The sequence below is a fragment of the Ornithorhynchus anatinus genome, chromosome 2 (genome assembly GCF_004115215.2).
Source record: "Ornithorhynchus anatinus isolate Pmale09 chromosome 2, mOrnAna1.pri.v4, whole genome shotgun sequence".
Classification (NCBI taxonomy): Eukaryota; Metazoa; Chordata; class Mammalia; order Monotremata; family Ornithorhynchidae; genus Ornithorhynchus; species Ornithorhynchus anatinus.
In genome coordinates, this window is record NC_041729.1 from 11,453,176 (window position 1) to 11,472,734 (window position 19,559).

Consider the following 19,559-nt stretch of genomic DNA (forward strand, 5'->3'; position numbering starts at 1 on the left):
GACTCGACAGCATAAGATAAGACTTAGCGCGTAGTAAGCGCTTAACGAATTCCGTCATCGCTGTTATTATTGTTACAGTATTAAGGATGTTGATTTATAGAGTGACCAAGGGGAGAGATGTTTTGTGGAGGGTTTTGGGAAGAAAAAAGAGAACCATTGTTTTGAGTACATTGCAATTTTGTTGGACGCTGACCCAGATGTAATGGCTGTAGATGTAATATCCTGTTGATTCTAAATGGGTTGTGTCCAGCAACTTCCTCTTCGTTGTCAGCAGCGCTGCCTTCTGCTCTCGGCGGTGTTAATGACAGATGGTCTAGGTTAGCTCGGAGGGCGGAATAATCTTTCTCGCTCTTCCTGGTGTATGTCTGCAATTAATTTTCCTTTCAAGCGGAGGGATGATTATGAAAAACTCAGGACTGGGAGGAGTAAGATCAATGGACCGGAAAGGGAATGTGAGAGGAAAAAGAGCAAAAAAAATCACAAAATGAGAGAAGTTCATCTCCAGTAATTTGCTTTCTGGTTCAAGTGATTAGTGGTACTTTAAACATTTTTTAATGGTATTTGTTAAGCACTTACTATGTGCCAGGGACTATACTAAGCACTGGGGTAGATACAAGCTGATGGGGTTGGACACGGTCCCTGTCCCACATGGGGTTCACAGTCTTAATCCCCATTTTCCAGATGAGGTAACTGAGGCACAGAGAAAATAAAGTGACTCGCCCAAGGTCACACAGCAGACAAATAGCGGAGCCGGGATGAACCCAGGTCCTTCTGACTTAGAGGCCTGTACTATTTTTTTTTCTTTTTAATGGTGTCTGTTAAGCACTTAATAAGTTTCAGGCACTGTACTAATTGCCACACTGCTTCTGTGACACAGTGAGATAACTTTAGCCATAATGATAATTAATTTAATCAATGGGAATAGTAATAGTATTTAAGTGCTTACTGTGTGCAGAGGACTACACGAAGTGAAAATATACAAGTGGGAATTAAACATGGTCTCTGTCCCATGTGGGCTCCCAAGCTAAAAATGTGTATTTTCATGGCTAGCTTATTACACTCACAATTTATAAAAAAGTGCCGATACCCTCAAATATCTTAGATTTTTATTTTTAGATTTAGATCGAGTCAAGGGCATTAACTGGCATGAGTTGAGTGGGGCAACGGTTTTGAGTCGGGGTCCCACTCAGGTTCCGATCACTGGGTCAGCGCTGCAGACCCGTACATTTCTGGAGGCTTCTGATCTTGTGAATGAATCCTCTTTGAAAATAGCTAATTTAAGATGAGGTACAAGTCTAAATTTAGGAAATAGTAAGAGCGCTAAAACTCTTGCGGATGCGTCTTCTCGACTTTGTCACCCTCTCCGTTTCACTTGGCAACCAGGCGGATATCGTTGGAAGGTGGAAAAAAGGTTTCGATTTTGGAATGTTCTTTCTTTGAGGGAGTCTCTGCGGGATGCTTCAGAAAAGTCGACATTTCCTAATAAAATATGTGTCTGTTGCTCTGTTCTTCCCGGATCATTCCTAAATATAGAATGTACTTCTCTTCTACCAACTCACCTCTGGATTGCCCCTTTATCCGAATCGCATTTTCTTTAATGGCAATGCACTCCCCTTGTTTTACAGTGACCTTACTTAGCGGACCCTGATGATCTCTTCTTTGTCCTAATCTTCCTTGACCTTTCCGTGCTTTCGAAATGGCCGAGCGGCCCGATCTCAAAATTCTTTCCCGCTTTGGTTTTGCAGATCAGTATTTTCCTGGTAGGAAGGGGTACCGGATTTCTCCTCCGGAGTTTCCTGTGCTGGTTTCTCTTTCTCTCCTTGCCGTTTAACTGTGGATGTCCTGGATCCCCTCTGTTAACTCTGTTCACCCGCAGAGGCAGAATGACTCAGTGCAGCGTGGCTCAGTGGAAAGAGCCCGGGCTTGGGAGTCAGAGGTCCTGGGTTCGAATCCCGGCTCTGCCACTTGTCCGCTGTGTGACCGTGGGCAAGTCGCTTCACTTCTCTGTGCCTCAGTTACCTCATCTGTAAAATGGGGATGAAGACTGGGAGCCTCACGTGGGACAACCTGATTACCCTGTATCTACCCCAGCGCTTAGAACGGTGCTCTGCACATAGTAAGCGCTTAACAAATACCAACGTTATTATTATTATTGTTATTAATGGAAAGTAACTCAAAAGGAAATCTCTCACCTCTCTAAATCTACCCCCTCCACCCGTGCTTCTGACCCCATCCCTTCGTACTTTCTTAAAACATCCCCCCACCTTCTTCCCTCCTTGACTGCCATCTTCGACGTCCCCACTGCTTTCAGACGTGCTTATGTATGCCCAATCCTAAAAAAACCCAACAAAACCCTCCCTTGACCCCACAAGCTCCCTCCAGTTACCGCCCCAACTCGCTCCCACCGTTTCCCTTCAAACTTCCTGAGTGAGTCTTTTTTAATGATATTTGTTAAGGTGCTTACTAAGAGTCAAACACTGTTCTGAATGCTGGGGCGGGTACAGGCCAGTTTGGTGAGACACAGCCCCTGTCCCTCATGGGGCTCACAAACTAGGAGGGAGAGCAGGTATTGAATCCCCATTTTACAGTTGAGGAAACTGAGGCACAGCAAAGTCAAATGACTTGCCCAAGGTCACACAGCAAGCATTTGGCAGAGCTGAGATTAGAACGTGGGTCCTCTAACCCTCGGGCCGGTGCTCTTGCCCGAGACTGTGAGCCCCACGTGGGACATCCTGATTCCCCTGTGTCTACCCCAGCGCTTAGAACAGTGCTCTGCACATAGTAAGCGCTTAACAAATCCCAACATCATTATTATTATTATTATTATTATTTGTTCCCATGGCTTTGATTACCATCTCCATGCAGATCATTCTCAAATCCACATTTCCAGCCCTGATTTATCTCCTTCTCTGCAATCTCAGATTTCCTTCTGCCTTCAAGGCATGTCTACTTGATTGTCCCACAGGCACCTCAAATTCAACATGCCTACGACTGAACTCCTTGTGTTTCCATGTCTTTCCCATCACTAGATAACAGCACCGTTTTACCTGTCTCTCAAACTCATAACCTCAGCGGTATCCCCAGCTCATCTTTCTCATTCCACCCACCTATTAAATCTGTCACCAAATCTTGTCAGTTCTATCTTCACAGCATTGCTGAAACCCTCCCTTTCCTCTCCTTTCAAACCATGCTCATCTAAGCGCTCATCTTATCCCACCTTGACTACTGTGTCTATCTCCCTGCTGACCTCCCAGCCTCCTGTCTCTTCCCACTCCAAACCGTACTTCTCACCGCCGCACTGATCATTTATCAAGAAAAGCATTCAGTACACGTCTCCTCCCCTCCTCAAGAACTTCCAGTGTCTGCCCACCACCTCCGCATCAAACAGAAACTCCTTATCATTGACTTTAAATCACTTAACCAGCTTAATAATAATAACTGTGGCATCCGTTAAGTGCTCACTCTGTGCCGGGCACTGTACTAAGCGCTGGGAGGGATGCGAGCAAATCGGGTTGGACACGGTCACTGTCTGATCTGGGGCTCGCGGTCTCAGTCCCCATTTTGCAGATGAGGTAACTGAGGCTCAGAGAAGTGAAGTGACCTGCCCAAGGTTGCACAGCGGACGAGTGGCGGAGTCGGGATTAGAACCCATGACCTTCTGACTCCCAGGCACTACGCCATGCTGTTTGCCCTAACCCGTCCTAATAATAATAATAATAATAATGTTGGTGTTTGTTAAGCGCTTACTCTGTGCAGAGCACTGTTCTAAGCGCTGGGGGAGATACAGGGTGAGGTGTCCCATGTGAGGCTGACAGTTAATCTCCATTTTACAGACGAGGCAGAGCTGGGAGTCGAACCCGTGACCTCTGACTCCGAAGCCCGGGCTCTTTCCACTGAGCCACGCCGCTTCCCACCTCATATCTCTAATCTCCTACTACAACCCAGCCCTCACGCTCCATTCCTCTAGTGCCCATTTACTCCCGGTGCCCCAGTCTCATCTCTCTCGCCTCCAACCCCTTTTCCCACATCCTCCTCCTGGCCTTTTCCCACCCCCTCCATATATGCCAGACCACCACTCTCTCCTCCTTCAAAAGATTATTAAGGTCACATCTTCTCCAAGAGACCTTCCCCGATTAAGCCCTCTTTTCCCCGACTCACTCTCCCTTCTGGGTCGTCCGTGCACTTGGATCTGTGACCTTTGGACATTTAATATTTTCCCCACCCCAACGCCACCACACTTATGTACGTATCTTTTAATTGTGTATAAATTATTCATAACCATGTCTGCCTCCCCCTCTAGACTGTGAGCTCGGCATGCCCGGGGAATATGTCTGCTAATTCTGTTGTATTGTACTCTCCCAACTCTTAGTCCCGTGCTCTCTGTATAGTAAGCGCTCAATAAATATGATTGATTGAGAGAGTCTGGGTCTGGGAGTCGGTGGAACTGGGTTTGAATCCCCACTCTGCCACATGTCTGCTGTGTGGCCTTGGGCAAGTCAATGAAGTGCTCTTTGCCTCAGTTTCCTCATACGTAAAATGGGGATTCATTCCCTGCTATGGGAATGTAAAATGGGGATTCATTCCCTCCTTAGTCTTTGAGCCACATGTGGGACAGCGACCGTACCACAGCTGGTTATTTTCTATCTACCCCAGCGCTTCGTACAAGTACTTTGCCGAATTCTGTTGTACAATCCCGTTGCCGAATCGTACATCCCAAGCACTTAGTACAGTGCTCTGCACGTAGTAAGCACTCAGTAAATACTCTGAATGAATGAAAGTACCTGGCACATAGAAAGTTCTTAAATATTATTATTAATGATTATTATTACCTTACACTCACTCTCTTGGGGAGTTCATATACTCACAGTATTTCAACTTTTATGCAGACGACTCCCAAATTTTATCTCTGTCTCTGATCTCTCATCTGCTGTACATGGTCCTATTTTCTCCTTTTGGGCCATCTCCACCTGGCTGCAGACACCTTAAACTAAATATATACAAATCTGAATTCCTTATCTTACCTTCTAAATCCTCTCCTCTTGGTAAATCTTCCATTCCTGTAGACTGTGAGCCCACTGTTGGGCAGGGATTGTCTCTATCTGTTGCCGAATTGTACGTTCCAAGCACTTAGTACAGTGCTCTGCACACAGTAAGCGCTCAATAAATACGATTGAATGAATGAATTTGCTGAGACCACCATTGTCCCCGTCCTTCAGCTCATAACGTTTGTGTGGACCTTTAACTCGCCGGTTTGTTACCCACATTCAGGCAATTTCTCAGTTATCAGTGTCATATTTATTGAGTGCTTACTGTGTGCAGAACACTGTACTAAGTGCCTGGGAGAGTACAGTACAACAGAGTTGGTAGACGTTCCCTACAGAAGGAGCTTGCAGGCTAGAGGGGGAGACAGACGTTAAATTATGGTTATGTATATAAATGCAGCTGGGCTGAGGGTGGAGTGAATGAAAATCTAAGTGCAAGGGTGATGCAGAAGGGAGAGGGAGTAGGGGAAACAAGGGCTTAGTCAGGGAAGACCTCTTGGAGGAGATGTGATTTTAATAACCTCCGCCCGAAACAAAAACTTCTCACTCTGGGCTTCAGGGCTCTCCATCCCCTTACCCCTTCCCACCTCTCCTCCCTTCTCTCTTTCTACCGCCCACCCCGCACGCTCCGCTCCTCCGCCGCCCACCTCCTCACCGTCCCCCGTTCTCGCCTATCCGGCCGTCGACCCCCGGCCCACGCCCTCCCGCGGTCCTGGAACGCCCTCCCTCCTCACCTCCGCCAAACTAACTCTCTTCCCCTCTCCAAAACCCTACTGAGAGCCCACCTCCTCCAAGAGGCCTTCCCAGACTGAGCTTCCCCTTATCCCAGCTCTGCCACTTGTCAGCTGTGTGACTGTGGGCAAGTCACTTAACTTCTCTGTGCCTCAGTTACCTGATCTGTAAAATGGGGATTAAGACTGTGAGCCTCACATGGGACAACCTAATTACCCGTATCTCCCCCAGCACTTAGAACAGTGTTCTGCACACAGTAAGCGCTTAACAAATACCAACATTATTATTATTATTCCCTCTGCTCCCTCTCTGCCCCTTCTTCACCTCCCCTCAGCTAAGCCCCCTTTCTCCCCTTTCCCTCTGCTCCTCCCCTTCTCCCTTCCCCTCCCCTCAGCACTGTGCTTATTTATATGTATTTTTATTACTCTATTTTTTTTGTTAGTGAAGTGTCCATCCCCTCCATTCTATTTATCGTGATTAAGTTGTTTTTGTCCATCTGTCTTCCCCGATTTGACTGTGAGCCCGTCAATGGGCAGGGATTGTTTATCTGTTGCCAGATTGTACATTCCAAGCGCTTAGTACAGTGTTCTGCACAAAGTAAGCGCTCAATAAATACTATTGAATGAAGGAATGAATAAGGCACTGAGGTGGGGAGAGTGGCTTGTTAGATAAGAAGGGGAAGTGATTTTCAGGCCAGGGTCAGGATGTGGGCAAGGGGTCAACGGCAAGAGAGATGAGATTGAGGTACAGAGAAGCAGCGTGGCCTAGTGGATAGAACACTTGTCTGCTCTGTGACCTTGGGTAAGTCACTTCTCTGTGCCTCAGTTACCTCATCTGTAAAATGTGGATCGACTCTGAGCCCCACATGGGACATGGACTGTGTCCAACGTTATAAGCTCGTGTCTACCCAGTGCATAGTGTAGTGCCTGGCACAGAGTAAGTTCTTAACAGATGCCGTAAAAATGTGAGTTGGTTGGCGATACAGGAGCGAAGTGACTATCCTAGGTTGTAGGGGGAAGTTAGTGAGGTGAGATTGGAGGGGGCAATGAGTTCTCTGAAACCAATGGTAAGACATTTCTGTTCGATGTGGAGATGTACGGGGAACCACTGGAGGTTCTCGACGAGTGGGAAAACGTGGATTGAATACGTTTTGGAGAAAAATGATCCGGACACGCTAGTATGGATTAGAGTTGTGAGAGATAGGAGGCAGGAAAGTCAAAAAGGAGGCTGATGAGCATAAATGTCGAGGCAGAAGAGCATAAATCTCAAGGCAGAAGAGCATATATGCCTGGATCAGTATAGTAGCAGTTTGGATGGAGAAGAAAGGGCAGATTTTAGCCGTGTTGTCTAAGTAGAACTGACAGGATTTGGTGTCAGATTTAATATGCGGGTTGAACGAGAGAGATGAATTGAGGATAATGCCACCGTTTGGGGCTTGTGAGATAGGGAGGGTGATAGTGCTGTCTACAGTGATGGGCAAATTAGTGGGAGGACAGGGATTGGGGGAGAAGAGTTCATTTTGGACATATTTGGAAGTTTTCGTTGGGACAACCAAGTAAAGATGTCCAGAAGGCAGGAGGAGATTACGAGCCCGAAGTGAAGGAGAAAGATGAGACGGCCGGAAATGCAGATTTGGGAATCATCCACAGAGAAGTGGTAGTTGAAGTCATGGAGAGATGAGTTCTCCAAAGGAGTGGGTGTAGATAGAGAAAAGAAAGGGACCCGGACCTGAGCTTTGAGGAACTCTCACAGCGTTTGGGAGAAAGAGGGGGAACCTGTGAAAGAGACTAGGAATGGGTGGCGAGAGAGACAGATGAACCGGGAGACGACGGTGTCGGTCGAGCCAAGGTTAAATAAAGTTTCCAGGAGTCGGGACGTGTCGTAGGTGGATTAGGTGGTTTAGGATGGAGTAGAAGCCGTTGGATTTGGCAAGGAGGTGACCATTGGAGACCTTTGAGAGCTTCAGTGGAGTGAAGGGGATGGAAGCCAGATTGCAGGAGGGTGTAGACAACACACTCAATGAGTTTGGAGAGGAAAGGTAGGAGGGAGATGGGCTGATAACTGGAGGTTAGCCATGGGGTCAAGGATGGGGTTTTTTTTAGGATGGGGATACATGAGCATGTTTGAAAGCAGTAGGAAAGAAGCTATTGGCGGGTGAAAACTGAAGTCGGTGGTCAGGGAGAAAAGAAGGGAAAGGGCAGGTTTAGTTGATAAGGTGTGAAGGGATGGTTGCCGGAGAGGTAGATTTTGAGAGGAAGCGGGAGATCTCCTCTTGAGATAGCTCTGGAAAGATGAGAGAGTTGAAGAAGGGGCCGGAGGAGGGAGGAACTGGAGGAGAGCAGGGGAGATTTTAGGGAGATCATGCCTGAGGGTTTCAATTATATCAATAAAGTATGTGGCCTGGTCATTAAGGGCAAAAGATTGCGGGTTCAGGGAGAGCAGGCTGTTCACCCTCTATACTATCACTCTGATCCACCGATTTTTCCCTACTCATATGACCACCAACCTCCTTCAATTTCTGGTTCCTCCGATCTGCCGAAGCACCCTCCTTACAAGCTTCAACTCCAACCTCTTTCAGTCTATATGTCAGGCTACGTCTGCAAACTGCATTATTTCCAGTTGTTTCAAGAGTAAAAATCACCTTCGGGGGGCCCAAGTGGCTTCTTTGTCCTGATGATTATTTAGTTTCCTCTTTCATCACCCAACCCTGGAGGCCAGATGAGTTTACAGGCCACAGCCTAGGTCTGAGGGTCCCTCACCCCACCACCTACAGCCAAGAGCCATGAGACCTGAGCTTCCGTTATAATAATAATGATAATGATAATGTTGGTATTTGTTAAGCGCTTACTATGAGCAGAGCACTGTTCTAAGCGCTAGGGTAGATACAGGGTCATCAGGTTGTCCCACGTGAGGCTCACAGTTAATCCCCATTTTACAGATGAGGTAACTGAGGCACAGAGAAGTGAAGTGACTTGCCCACAGTCACACAGCTGACAAGTGGCAGAGCCGGGATTTGAACTCATGACCTCTGACTCCCAAGCCCGTGCTCTTTCCACTGAGCCACGCTGCTTCTCTATAACAGCTGGTAATTGTGAGCCTTCTCACCCTACCCAGATAACTACAGCTTGGTACCTTTTTAAATAGAAACTATACCAGACCTTCCTAAAATTCCTAAAATCATGGGTGAAGCTGCACTGAACCTCCCATGCAAACCCCTGCCATTCCTCAGTCCCCACTGCTATTAAGAGTGTTTGGATTTATGGTTCATTTTTATCTAATCCTCAAAATAAATCTATCACTAAAAGTAAATTTAAGTTCCACTGCCTTTATTAACATTCTCCCCTTTTTTTCAGGTTGAGGACCTGAGGAGCAATATAGCTAAAATTGCCCAAAATGTTGAAGAAGTAAAAAAAACACACAGTATCATCCTTTCAGCACCAAATCCAGATGGAAGTAAGTTTTTGTGTTTCAGTGGTGGTTTCTGAATGAGCATTTGTTTCTAATAAATGTCTAGGTATAGATTATCTTACTTTTCTAGGTTATAGAAAAATCACATAATTTGATTGTGAAGAGCTTAATGAATTAGATAAGTCTATCGGTTGAATATTTTAACTGTAGACAGAGGTAAATATTTCTCTTTCCTGATCAGCTATTCTTCATCTTCTCTGAGGGCAGAGTAGGGAGAAATGGATTTTATGCAAAGTGAGAGGTAACTAGGCTAGAGGGAAGGAAAAAAATACTGAATTGTTAAATATTAAAATGGTTACCTGAAGTGGATTGTGGCATTTCTTCTTCGGACAACTGTAAACATTGGTTGGATTCTCTTCAGTTTGGTCCAGTTGTAATGCGCGTGGGGATGGGAGATGATCTCTCAAAGCATATTCCAGGCATAAGATTCTGAAATGGTAGTACCTTCTGGTTTCCACTCCCAACCAAAATCAAAAAATACCAGTGAAATATTTAGTTTTTTTAAAGCGCCTACACATTTTAAAATTTACCAAGGGTCTCCAGCCCCAATGGCAGAGGACTCTACTGGGCACTCAGGAGGTGAAATCATAGTTTGTGTTAATATTGCTCAGCAGAGTGGTCTAGTGGAAAGATCCTGGCTTGGGAGTCACGAGGCTTAGATTCTAATCCTGGCTCTGCCACTTACTTCCCTGATGTGTGACTTTGCTCAGGTCACCTAACTTCGCTGTGTCTCCATTATCTCATCTGTAAAAATAGAGTTAAAATACTGTTCTTCCTTCCCTGTCTACTTAGAGCTCTCCACTCCCTTGGAGAACTCATTGTCTCCCGTGGCTTCAGCTACCATCTCTCCGTGAATAATTCCCAAATCTACATCTCCAGCCCTGAGCTTTCTCCTCCTTTATTTCCTCCTGCCTGCAGGACATTTCTACTTGGATGTGCCTCCACCTCATCACACTTAACACGTCCAAAACAGAACACCTTATCTTCTCACCTAAATCTGGTCCTTGCCCTGACTTTCCCATCACTGTAGGCAGCACCACCATCTTCTCTGCCTCACAAGCCTATCACCTTGGCATTATTCCCCATTTATCTCTCTCATTCAACCCACGTACGCAATCTGTCACCAGATCCTGTCGGTTCTACTTTCACAGCATTGTGAAAATCTGCCTTCTCCTCTCCAACCAAATTGATACCACATTGATCCAAGCACTTATCCTATCCAGCCTTGACTACTGCATGAGCCTCCTTGCTGTCTTCCCTGCATCCAATCTCTCCCTAATCCAGTCCATACTTCAGTCTGCCTCCCAGATCGTGTTTCAAAAAACGTTCATTCTGTTTCCCCACTCCTCAAGAACTTCCGGTGGTTGGCCATCCACCTCCACGTCAAACATCCCTACCATCGACTTTAAAGCACTTAATTTGCCCCCTCCTAGCTTACCTTCTGATCTCCTACTACCATCCTGCTCATTCACTTCGCTCCTCTACTGCAAACCTTCTCACTTTACCTCAATCTCATCTATCTCACTGCTGACTCCTTGCCCACAGCGTGGCTCAGGCCTGAAACTCCCTCCTCCTTCATGTCTTAAAACGCCCCCTGCTCCCCCGACTTTTAAAGTCTTATTAAAATCACATCTCCTCCAAGAGGCCTTCCCCTACTATACCCTCATTTCCCTTGCTCCCTTTCCCTTCCGGGTTGCCCTTGCCCTTGGAGTTGTGTCCTTCGTTCACCCCACACTCAGCCCATCAGGACTTACGTACATATCTGGGCTCAGTGGAAAGAGCCTGGGCTTCAGAGTCAGAGGTCGTGGTTTCGACTCCCAGCTCTGCCACTTGTCAGCTGTGTGACTGTGGGCAAGTCACTTAACTTCTCTGTGCCTCAGTTACCTCATCTGTAAAATGGGGATTAACTGTGAGCCTCACGTGGGACAACCGGATTACCCTGTATCTCCCCCAGCGCTTAGAACAGTGCTCTGCACATAGTAAACGCTTAATAAATACCAACATTATTATTATTATTAATTTAATGCCTGTTCCTCCATCTAGACTGTAAGATCTTTGTGGACAGGGAACTTGTCTACCAACTCTGTTATATTTTACTCTCCCAAGTACTTAATACAGTGCTTTGTGCACAGTCTGTGCTCACTGATATGACTGATGTGGAACAGGGACTCTGTCCAATCTGCTTATATGATATTTTCCTAAGTGCTTAGTATAGTTTTTGATGCGTAGTAAACACTTAAGAACCACTTTATTATTATTATTAGAACTAATGGTAAAATATCAGAATTGTTTTCTTCAATTGAATTTGCTTTTCAGTCTTTGTAAAAATGCAATTTTTGGATGGATTTTATCATTTACAGCTTTTTACAATCCTCTGTTCGTAGAATCTCAATGAGTTCCAAGTACTTCTATAAAACCTCTTTTGGTTTATTGCTTATGTCTTTCCCCAGTGAGATATAGGCACTGTCTAGTACAGTGTGTGATTAAGAGGTAAAACAATGAACCAGTGATTAAATGCTCTGAAACATATAGACTGCACTACAAGAAACAATTTATATTTAAAAATAAGTGTCTCATTGAAAGATCCATGCACAAAGAGATGTTACTCAATTTGACATGACTTTAAATTTTGCTTCCCTTTTTAGAACCCTAAAATATTATGACTTGAATAATGTAAAATGAATTTAAAGAGCTTACCATAAATCTCAGTGCAAGAAACTATTCATTTTTGCTAGGTAAAATAGTATGTTCCAATATAGAGAGTATCAGTAGTTTAATAAAAACAAGTTCCACAAGTTCATCCATTCATTCAGAGCACTGTACTAAGCGCTTGGAATGTACAAATCGGCAACAGATAGAGACAGTCCCTGCCCTTTGATGGGCTTCCAGTCTAATCAGGGAAGGCAGACAGACAATAACAATAGCAATAAATAGTATAATCTTGGTGCATAAAACTTCATTTAGGAAATATTTCCCATTTTAATAAATTGCGTATCATCTTTGAAATGTTGTGTTCCTCAACTACTGATATTTCTCATATTCCAGAAAATGAATTATTTCATTCATATTTCCTTCCTAACTTCAATTTACAGTCATCGATCAATTGATAGTATTTATCGATTTATCTGTGAAGAGCACTCTACCGAGCTCTTGGGAGAGGACAGTACGACCGAATTAGCAGACACGTTCCCTGCCTATAATGAGCTTACAGTCTAGAGAGGGAGACGGACATTAATATGAATAGTTTATAATATATATTTTCAAGATATGCATATGAGTGCTGTGGGGTTGAGGGGGTGGAGCGAATACGATATCACAGTAATAATGTGGTATTTAAGCACTTCCTATGTGTGAAGCCATTGTACTAAGAACTGAGGTAGGTGATCATAATAATTATGGTACTTTAACACTTACATGCTAAATGGTAGATACAAGATAATCAGGTTGGACACAGTCCCTGTCCCAGGGGTTCACTGTTCTAAGGGCGAATAGGTATTTTCCCCCAGATTAACAACATTAACTATGATGGCATTTGTTAAGCGCTTACTACGTGCCAAGCACTATTCTAAGCGCTGGGGTAGGTGCAAGGTAGTCAGGTTGTCCCACGTGGGGCTCACAGTCTTAATTCCCATTTGACAGATGAGGTAACTGAAGCGCAGAGAAGTGAAGTGACTTGCCCAGAGTCACACAGCTGGTAAGTGGCGGAGCCGGAATTAGAACCCACCACCTCTGACTCCCAACCCCGTGCTCTTTCCGCTAAGCCACGCTGCTCCTCTTTTTTAAGAGATTACATTTGAGGAAACCGAAGCAAAGAGAAGTTAAGTGATTTGTCCAAGATTACTTAGCAGGCACGAGCAGAGCTTGGATTAGAACCCTGGATTCTATAAAAAATTCACGTTAGCTTGCATCATGTGTGACAAATGGTTAAATATATTGTAAGGGCTCTTAAAACTGAGTGGTTAAAGGAGAAATATGATATTTAAAAGGATGTGATTGCTGCTGACAATCAATCCGTGGTATTTATTGAACGCTTGCAGAGAATTTACGAAGCAGTTGGGAGAGTGGACTACAACAGAGTTGGTAGACATGTTCCCTGTGCAAAAGGAGCTTACAGTGTAGAGGAGGAGACAGACATGAAAATAAATTACAGATCTGTTCCTAAGTGCTGTGGAGTAATGGTGGAGTGAATATCAGGTGCTTAAATGGTACAGATCCAAGTGAAAGGCTGTTGGAGATGGAGAAGGAAGAGGGAGGTGAGGAAACTAGGGCTTTGTTGGAGAAGCCCTCTTGGAGGAGATGTGATTTTTAATAAGGCTTTGAAGATGGGGAGAGTGGTGGTCTATCGGATATGAAGGGGGAGGGAGTTCCAGACCAGAGGCTTAAATCCGCTTAAAATATAAGGTATTTTTATACATTATCCCTGTGAGTGCTTAGATAATTTGCTTCTATTTAGGTGCCATATATGGGAAAAGCCAAAAGTTCAAGCTCTCATTCCCGAAATGTGATTCTTTTTCTAACTGTCGCTATTGTCCGCAATGGGTTAATCAAACCTTTATTGCCAAAGGGTATGATTTACAAAAAGGTACCGTCGTCGGCATCTTTTACGATTGGATTTTAGATTTCTGCCAAAAGAAATCATGTCATCACTGGATGAGACTATGAACGCTGTGTCCGTCGGTTGGAATCTAACTGGATATTAACTTGAACTTTTAAAAAAAGAAAACAATTCTGGGTATTAGGACTAGGCTGCCAGTCCCACTCATTCTAGGAAAGGAATTTTTCAATCCCATGCGTGTACACAGCCTGGTCATTCTGTCTGTGTCAAGATAACCACTGTTAAAATGAAAGGAAATAAAAGCAGATTAGAAATTTTTTAATCCTTTTTGGAAGCAGTAGGGATGAGCTAAATGGTATCTGGCTCTAGTTTCTCCACTGATTGGGTAAGTAGATCAGGTTTCCCAAAGTTTGTATTGCCCCGAGGCACAGGGGAAATGTCTGGGGCACGTGCCAGGTTCCAGGAGAGATCTAGGCTGAAGGGTTTCCACCCCAAATCTTTGGAGTCTGAGCGATTGAAACTGTTGCTCAGGAGTCCATTCGGCTATTTTAGGTCTCAGTGGGGCTCCACCACTGTAGTCTAGGAAGGGGCAACCAGAAGACAGTTTTAGGGACTTTGGGATGCTGGCAGGGGATGGAAGAATCAGCGGAAGCGGGACAGAACCCGGCAACTGTGTGACGGCAATCTGATTATGACCACAATCTAGAGGATCGGCCATGCTGGTTTAGCACGTTTACCTGGCTTTGCCAACAAGCGGTTTAAGTATTACTGGTCAATTTATTGGGAGGTTTTGGTAATTGGTGTTCGGGGAGGAGAGAGGGCAGGTCTGCAGAGAGGAAAAAGATTGAAATGCAAAGGTAATTCCCTGGAAATGATGATTTTTTAAAAAGATATTCATGATTAAAACTGCCAAATATGATATCTCAGATGTTTCTTTTTTAAAGGAACAAAAGAAGACTTAGAAGACCTGAATAAAGAAATCAAGAAAATCGCTAATAAAATTAGAGCTAAGTTAAAGTGTAAGTGTAAAAGCGTTTTGTTGATAGACAATCTTCATCATAAATCCATAGCTAATAATAATAATTATGGCATTTCTGCGCTTACTGTGTACTGGGGGCTGTACTAAGCGTTGGGGTGAATACAAGCAAATTGGATTGGACCCAGCCCCAACATGGGGCTCACAGTCTCAATCACCATTTTACAGACGGAGGTCACTGGGGCCTAGAGAAGCGAAATGACTTGTCCAAGGTCACACAGAAGGCAGGTGGCAGAGGCAGGATTAGATTGTTTTTACGAGATGTTCTTCCCCTTGACTCTATTTATTGCCATTGTTCTTGTCTGTCCATCTCCCCCGATCAGACTGTAAGCCCGTCAAACGGCAGGGACTGTCTCTATCTGTTGCCGACTTGTTCATCCCAAGCGCTTAGTACAGTGCTCTGCACATAGTAAGCGCTCGATAAATACTATTGAATGAATGAATGAATGAACCCCTGACCTTTTGACTCCTTTTGACTCCCAGCCCGTGCTTTATCCACTGTGCCATGCTGCTTCTCTTGAGAACTCTCCATTTAATAATAATAATAATAATAATAATAATGTTAGTATTTGTTAAGCGCTTACTATGTGCAGAGCACCGTTCTAAGCGCTGGGGGAGATACAGGGTAATCAGGTCGTCCCACGTGAGGCTCACAGTTAATCCCCATTTTACAGATGAGGTAACTGAGGCCCAGAGAAGTTAAGTGACTGGCCCACAGTCACCCAGCTGACAAGTGGCAGAGCCGGGAATCGAACCCATGACCTCTGACTCCGAAGCCCAGGCTCTTTCCACGGAGCCACGCTGCTTCCCTGATACTGGTTCTGAAGCATGAATTTGGAGAAATTGATAGCGTTGATTTTTCGTAGTCAGAAGAGAAGCATTACTGATAATTTATGAGTCCCCAAATCTTAGTTGCTTCTCTGGTCTGGTTCCACAGCAGCCTTGCAAAAAATCATTTCCTGGTTAAATGAAAAAGCGCTTGGCTTTCCATGTTTTCTGACTTGGAAAGTAAGTCTTCCCCTTCAATCAATCACTGGTATTTATTGAGAACGCACTGTGTGCAAAGTACTGGAAGAGTTTCTCACTCTAGGCTTCAAAACTCTCCATCACCTTGCCCCCTCCTACCTCTCCTCCCTTCTCTCTTTCCACCGCCCACCCTGCACGCTCCGCTTCTCTGCCGCCCACCTCCTCACCGTCCCCCCTTCTCGCCTATCCCGCCGCCGACCCCTGGGCCACACCCTACCGCGGTCCCGGAATGCCCTCCCTCCTCACCTCTGCCAAACTCATTCTCTTCCCCTCTTCAAAACCCTACTTACAGCTCACCTCCTCCAAGAGGCCTTCCCAGACTGAGCTCCCCTTCTCCCTCTACTCCCTCTACCGCCCCCCCTTCACCTCCGCAGCTTAACCCTCTTTTCCTCCCATCTCCCTCTGCTCCTCCCCCTCTCCCTTCCCATCCCCTCAGCACTGTACTCGTCCGCTCGACTGTATATATTTTCATTACCCTATTAATTTTGTTAATGAAATGTACATCGCCTTGATTCCATTTATTTGCTATTGTTTTAATGAGATGTTCATCCCCTCGATTCTATTTATTGCTATTGTTCTTGTCTGTCCGTCTCCCCCATTAGACTGTAAACCCGTCAAACGGCAGGGACCGTCTCTAGCTGTTACCGATTTGTACATTCCAAGTGCTTAGCACAGTGCTCTGCACAAGTAAGTGCTCAATAAATACTGTTGAATGAATGAATGGATTTGGTAGACACGATCCTTGCCCACTAGAAGCTTGTAGTCTTGGCGGGGACACAGACATTAAAATAAATTGTGTCTCCTAGCTCTGTTATATTGTAATTTCCCAAGCACTTAGTGCACTTGGGTCTGTGACCTTTGGGTATTTGATATTCGCCTCACCCTCAACCCCATAGCACTTATATACATATCTTTATATATTATATTTATCTGCATTAATTTCTGTCTCCCCTTCTAGACTATAAGGTTGTTGAGGGCAGGGAATGTGTCTGCTAACTCTGTTGTCCTGTACTCTCTCAAGATGAGGGTGGGGTGGGTATCAAGAGCTGAAGGGGAACAGATCCAAGTGGAGAGGTGATGCAGAGGGGAGGGCAAGTAGGGGAAATGACTGGTGTAGTTGGGGAAGGCCTGTGAGAGGAGATGTGATTTTAGGAGGGCTTTGAAGGTGGGGACAGTGACGGCGTATCGTATGTGAAGGCGGAGGGAGGACATGGGCAAGGGGTTAGCGGCAAGATCGAGGAGATCGAGTTCCACAAAGTAAATTGGTGGGAGAGTAGCGAAGCATGTGGGCCGGGTGGTAGCAAGGGATCAGCACGGTGAGGTAGGAAGGGGAGAGTCGGTTGAGTTGTCTTAAAGCTGTGGCCGCTCTTAGCGTCAGCCTCCCCTTCTGGCACCTCACACTCCCTCCCTCCCCCCTGCACTAGATTTGTCCTCTAAACTGTGAGCTCCTTTTGGGCAGGAAATGTGTCTTCTGTTGTATCGTACTCGCCCGAGTGCTTAGTACAGTGCTTTGCACACTGTAAGTGCTCAATAGATGCAACTGAATGAATGAGTGCCCCCATAACTGACCCCTTTTAAAAAATGGTTTTATTTTTACCTGAAGGACTGTAGCCACCTGCCTTCCCCAACATCCCATTCTGGGTTCCCTGGCTTTGGCCAGCATCGGGCTGAGATGCTGTAGATTGGGGAAGGAAAAAAGAGCAGTGGGTTGACAGGAGTGGCGGTGCAGTTGCTAACCTTGGGAGCAAGTAATAATAATAATGTTGGTATTTGTTATGCACTTACTATGTGCAGAGCACTGTTCTAAGCGCTGGGGTAGATACAGGTAATCAGGGTTGTCCCACGTGAGGCTCACAGTCTTAATCCCCATTTTACAGATGAGGTAACTGAGCCACAGAGCAGTGAAGTGACTTGCCCACAGTCACACAGCTGCCAAGTGACAGATCTGGGATTTGAACCCATGACCTGTGACTCCCAGGCCCGGGCTCTTTCCACAGGGTCCGGGAGGGAGCTGGGAAATAATGAGGAGGGGTAGGAAAGTCACTCTGGCTCAGAAATGGGGAGGGCAGTGAAGGCTTGATTACATTGACGTGAAATATGTCTTGGGGCAGGGAGGGGTTTCTTCACCCACCAATTAAAGCCTGTTTACCTTTGATCCTTTCATATTTTACTTTTTGATGGTCTGTATGTTTGCAGTTGTTTCAGATGATCTAGCCCTTTTAAGAACAAATTCTCAACTTTATGGGGGCGTTTTTTATTTGGGAAATATGTTTTTTTCTCAGAAAAAAGGAGGAAGGTATTTTGATTTGGGTGAATTATATTTAACATTTTCTCTGTTTACTGCCCAACCTAAAACAAATTTGAGTGTTGTGGGATAAAATAGAGATCTCTCTTGGATCTTGGGGAAAAAGAGCTCATTAATTTTTACCGTGACATATCTTTATTAAGATATGTAATCTTAATTAAGGAGAACCTTAGCATATTGTTTTTCATCTTGCTAGTTTTCAGTTCAGTTTTTAAGGAACTGGATGCATATTTTACTCATTAGATTGTGAAGAGTCCAAATAATGTGGGACTGCTAATTTTTGGAAGAGTGGAATGGAATTCTAAACACCCTAAGCAAACTGGAAAAGCGATACCACAAAAACAACATGAAATTTAGTTGGAACAAGAACAGCATAGCACATCTAGGGATGGAAAAACAAATACCACAAATCAAATAGCCTAAAACAAATACAAGCCGGAGAAAGACGGACCAGGCCCCAATGCAGCAGTAAAAGGTCAGAGTTGACCAGAAGCTAAATATGAACTGGCAGTGTGTTGCCATTACCGAAGACAGCCAACGTGAGAAGATATTGGGTTGTGTCAGTCTTAATCTCACCATCATGGGCCAGAAAGCAATTCTGTCCTCTGTTAGAAAGTTATGTTTGGGTCACTGCACTTTAAAAAGCCTGAGAAGGACCTTGAGGTCCCTGGTCCAGAGAAGAGCAGCAAAAATTAAGTTCATCGGGCAAAAAGAAATGAAAGGAATTCAGATTTTCTATCCAAAATAAGACCAAGGGATTGATTTTGTAACTTTCAAACAGTTATAAGGTTTTTATGGGGAAGAGGTTGACCGATTATTTTTCGTGTCCCTGAGGGTCAAATAAAACAGGAGAGGTTTGGGTTGTACACGAAAATTGAAATGGGCTACGAATGAATTTGACAAACATCCATCCCTGGAGATCTTTAAGGGAATAATTCATTCATTCATTCAGTTGTATTTATTGAGCGCTTACTATGTACAGAGCACTGTACTAAGCGCTTGGAACGTACAATTCGGCAACAGATAGAGACAATCCGTAGCCATCAATGGTCTCACAGTCTAAACGGGGGAGAGAGACAACAGAACAAAATAAAACATAGATCCTTTTCTTTCCTTTATGGTCTCACCATTTATCTAGCAGTGGGCTAGGCCAGATCATCTCTGAAATCTGTTTCAGCTCTAGAATTCAGTCCTACAAAGACCGAAGAAAAGACGCGCCTTCACCATTTTACCAAGCACAACTGCAGAACCTCTTTTTCACAAATGTTTTTTCATTTGTAATCAATTCTTCATTGCATTTTCTTTCAGCTATTGAGCAGAGTTTCGATCAAGATGAGAACGCCAACCGAACTTCAGTAGATCTCCGAATACGAAAAACACAGGTAGGAGTGTTGC

The 19,559-nt window shown here is 44.8% G+C and overlaps 1 protein-coding gene across 4 annotated transcripts in view; it reads left to right on the forward strand.

Annotated features, from left to right (window-relative positions):
• Positions 1-19,559, forward strand: part of STX2 (syntaxin 2) — a 68,653-nt gene that overhangs the window by 26,463 nt on the left and 22,631 nt on the right. For all 4 annotated transcript variants that reach the window (XM_029058324.2, XM_029058316.2, XM_029058318.2 and 1 more), the window contains 3 exons: positions 9,128-9,227; positions 14,742-14,816; positions 19,473-19,546. In XM_029058324.2, coding sequence (XP_028914157.1) covers positions 9,128-9,227; positions 14,742-14,816; positions 19,473-19,546 — 249 coding nt within the window. The remainder of the gene's footprint in view (positions 1-9,127; positions 9,228-14,741; positions 14,817-19,472; positions 19,547-19,559) is intronic.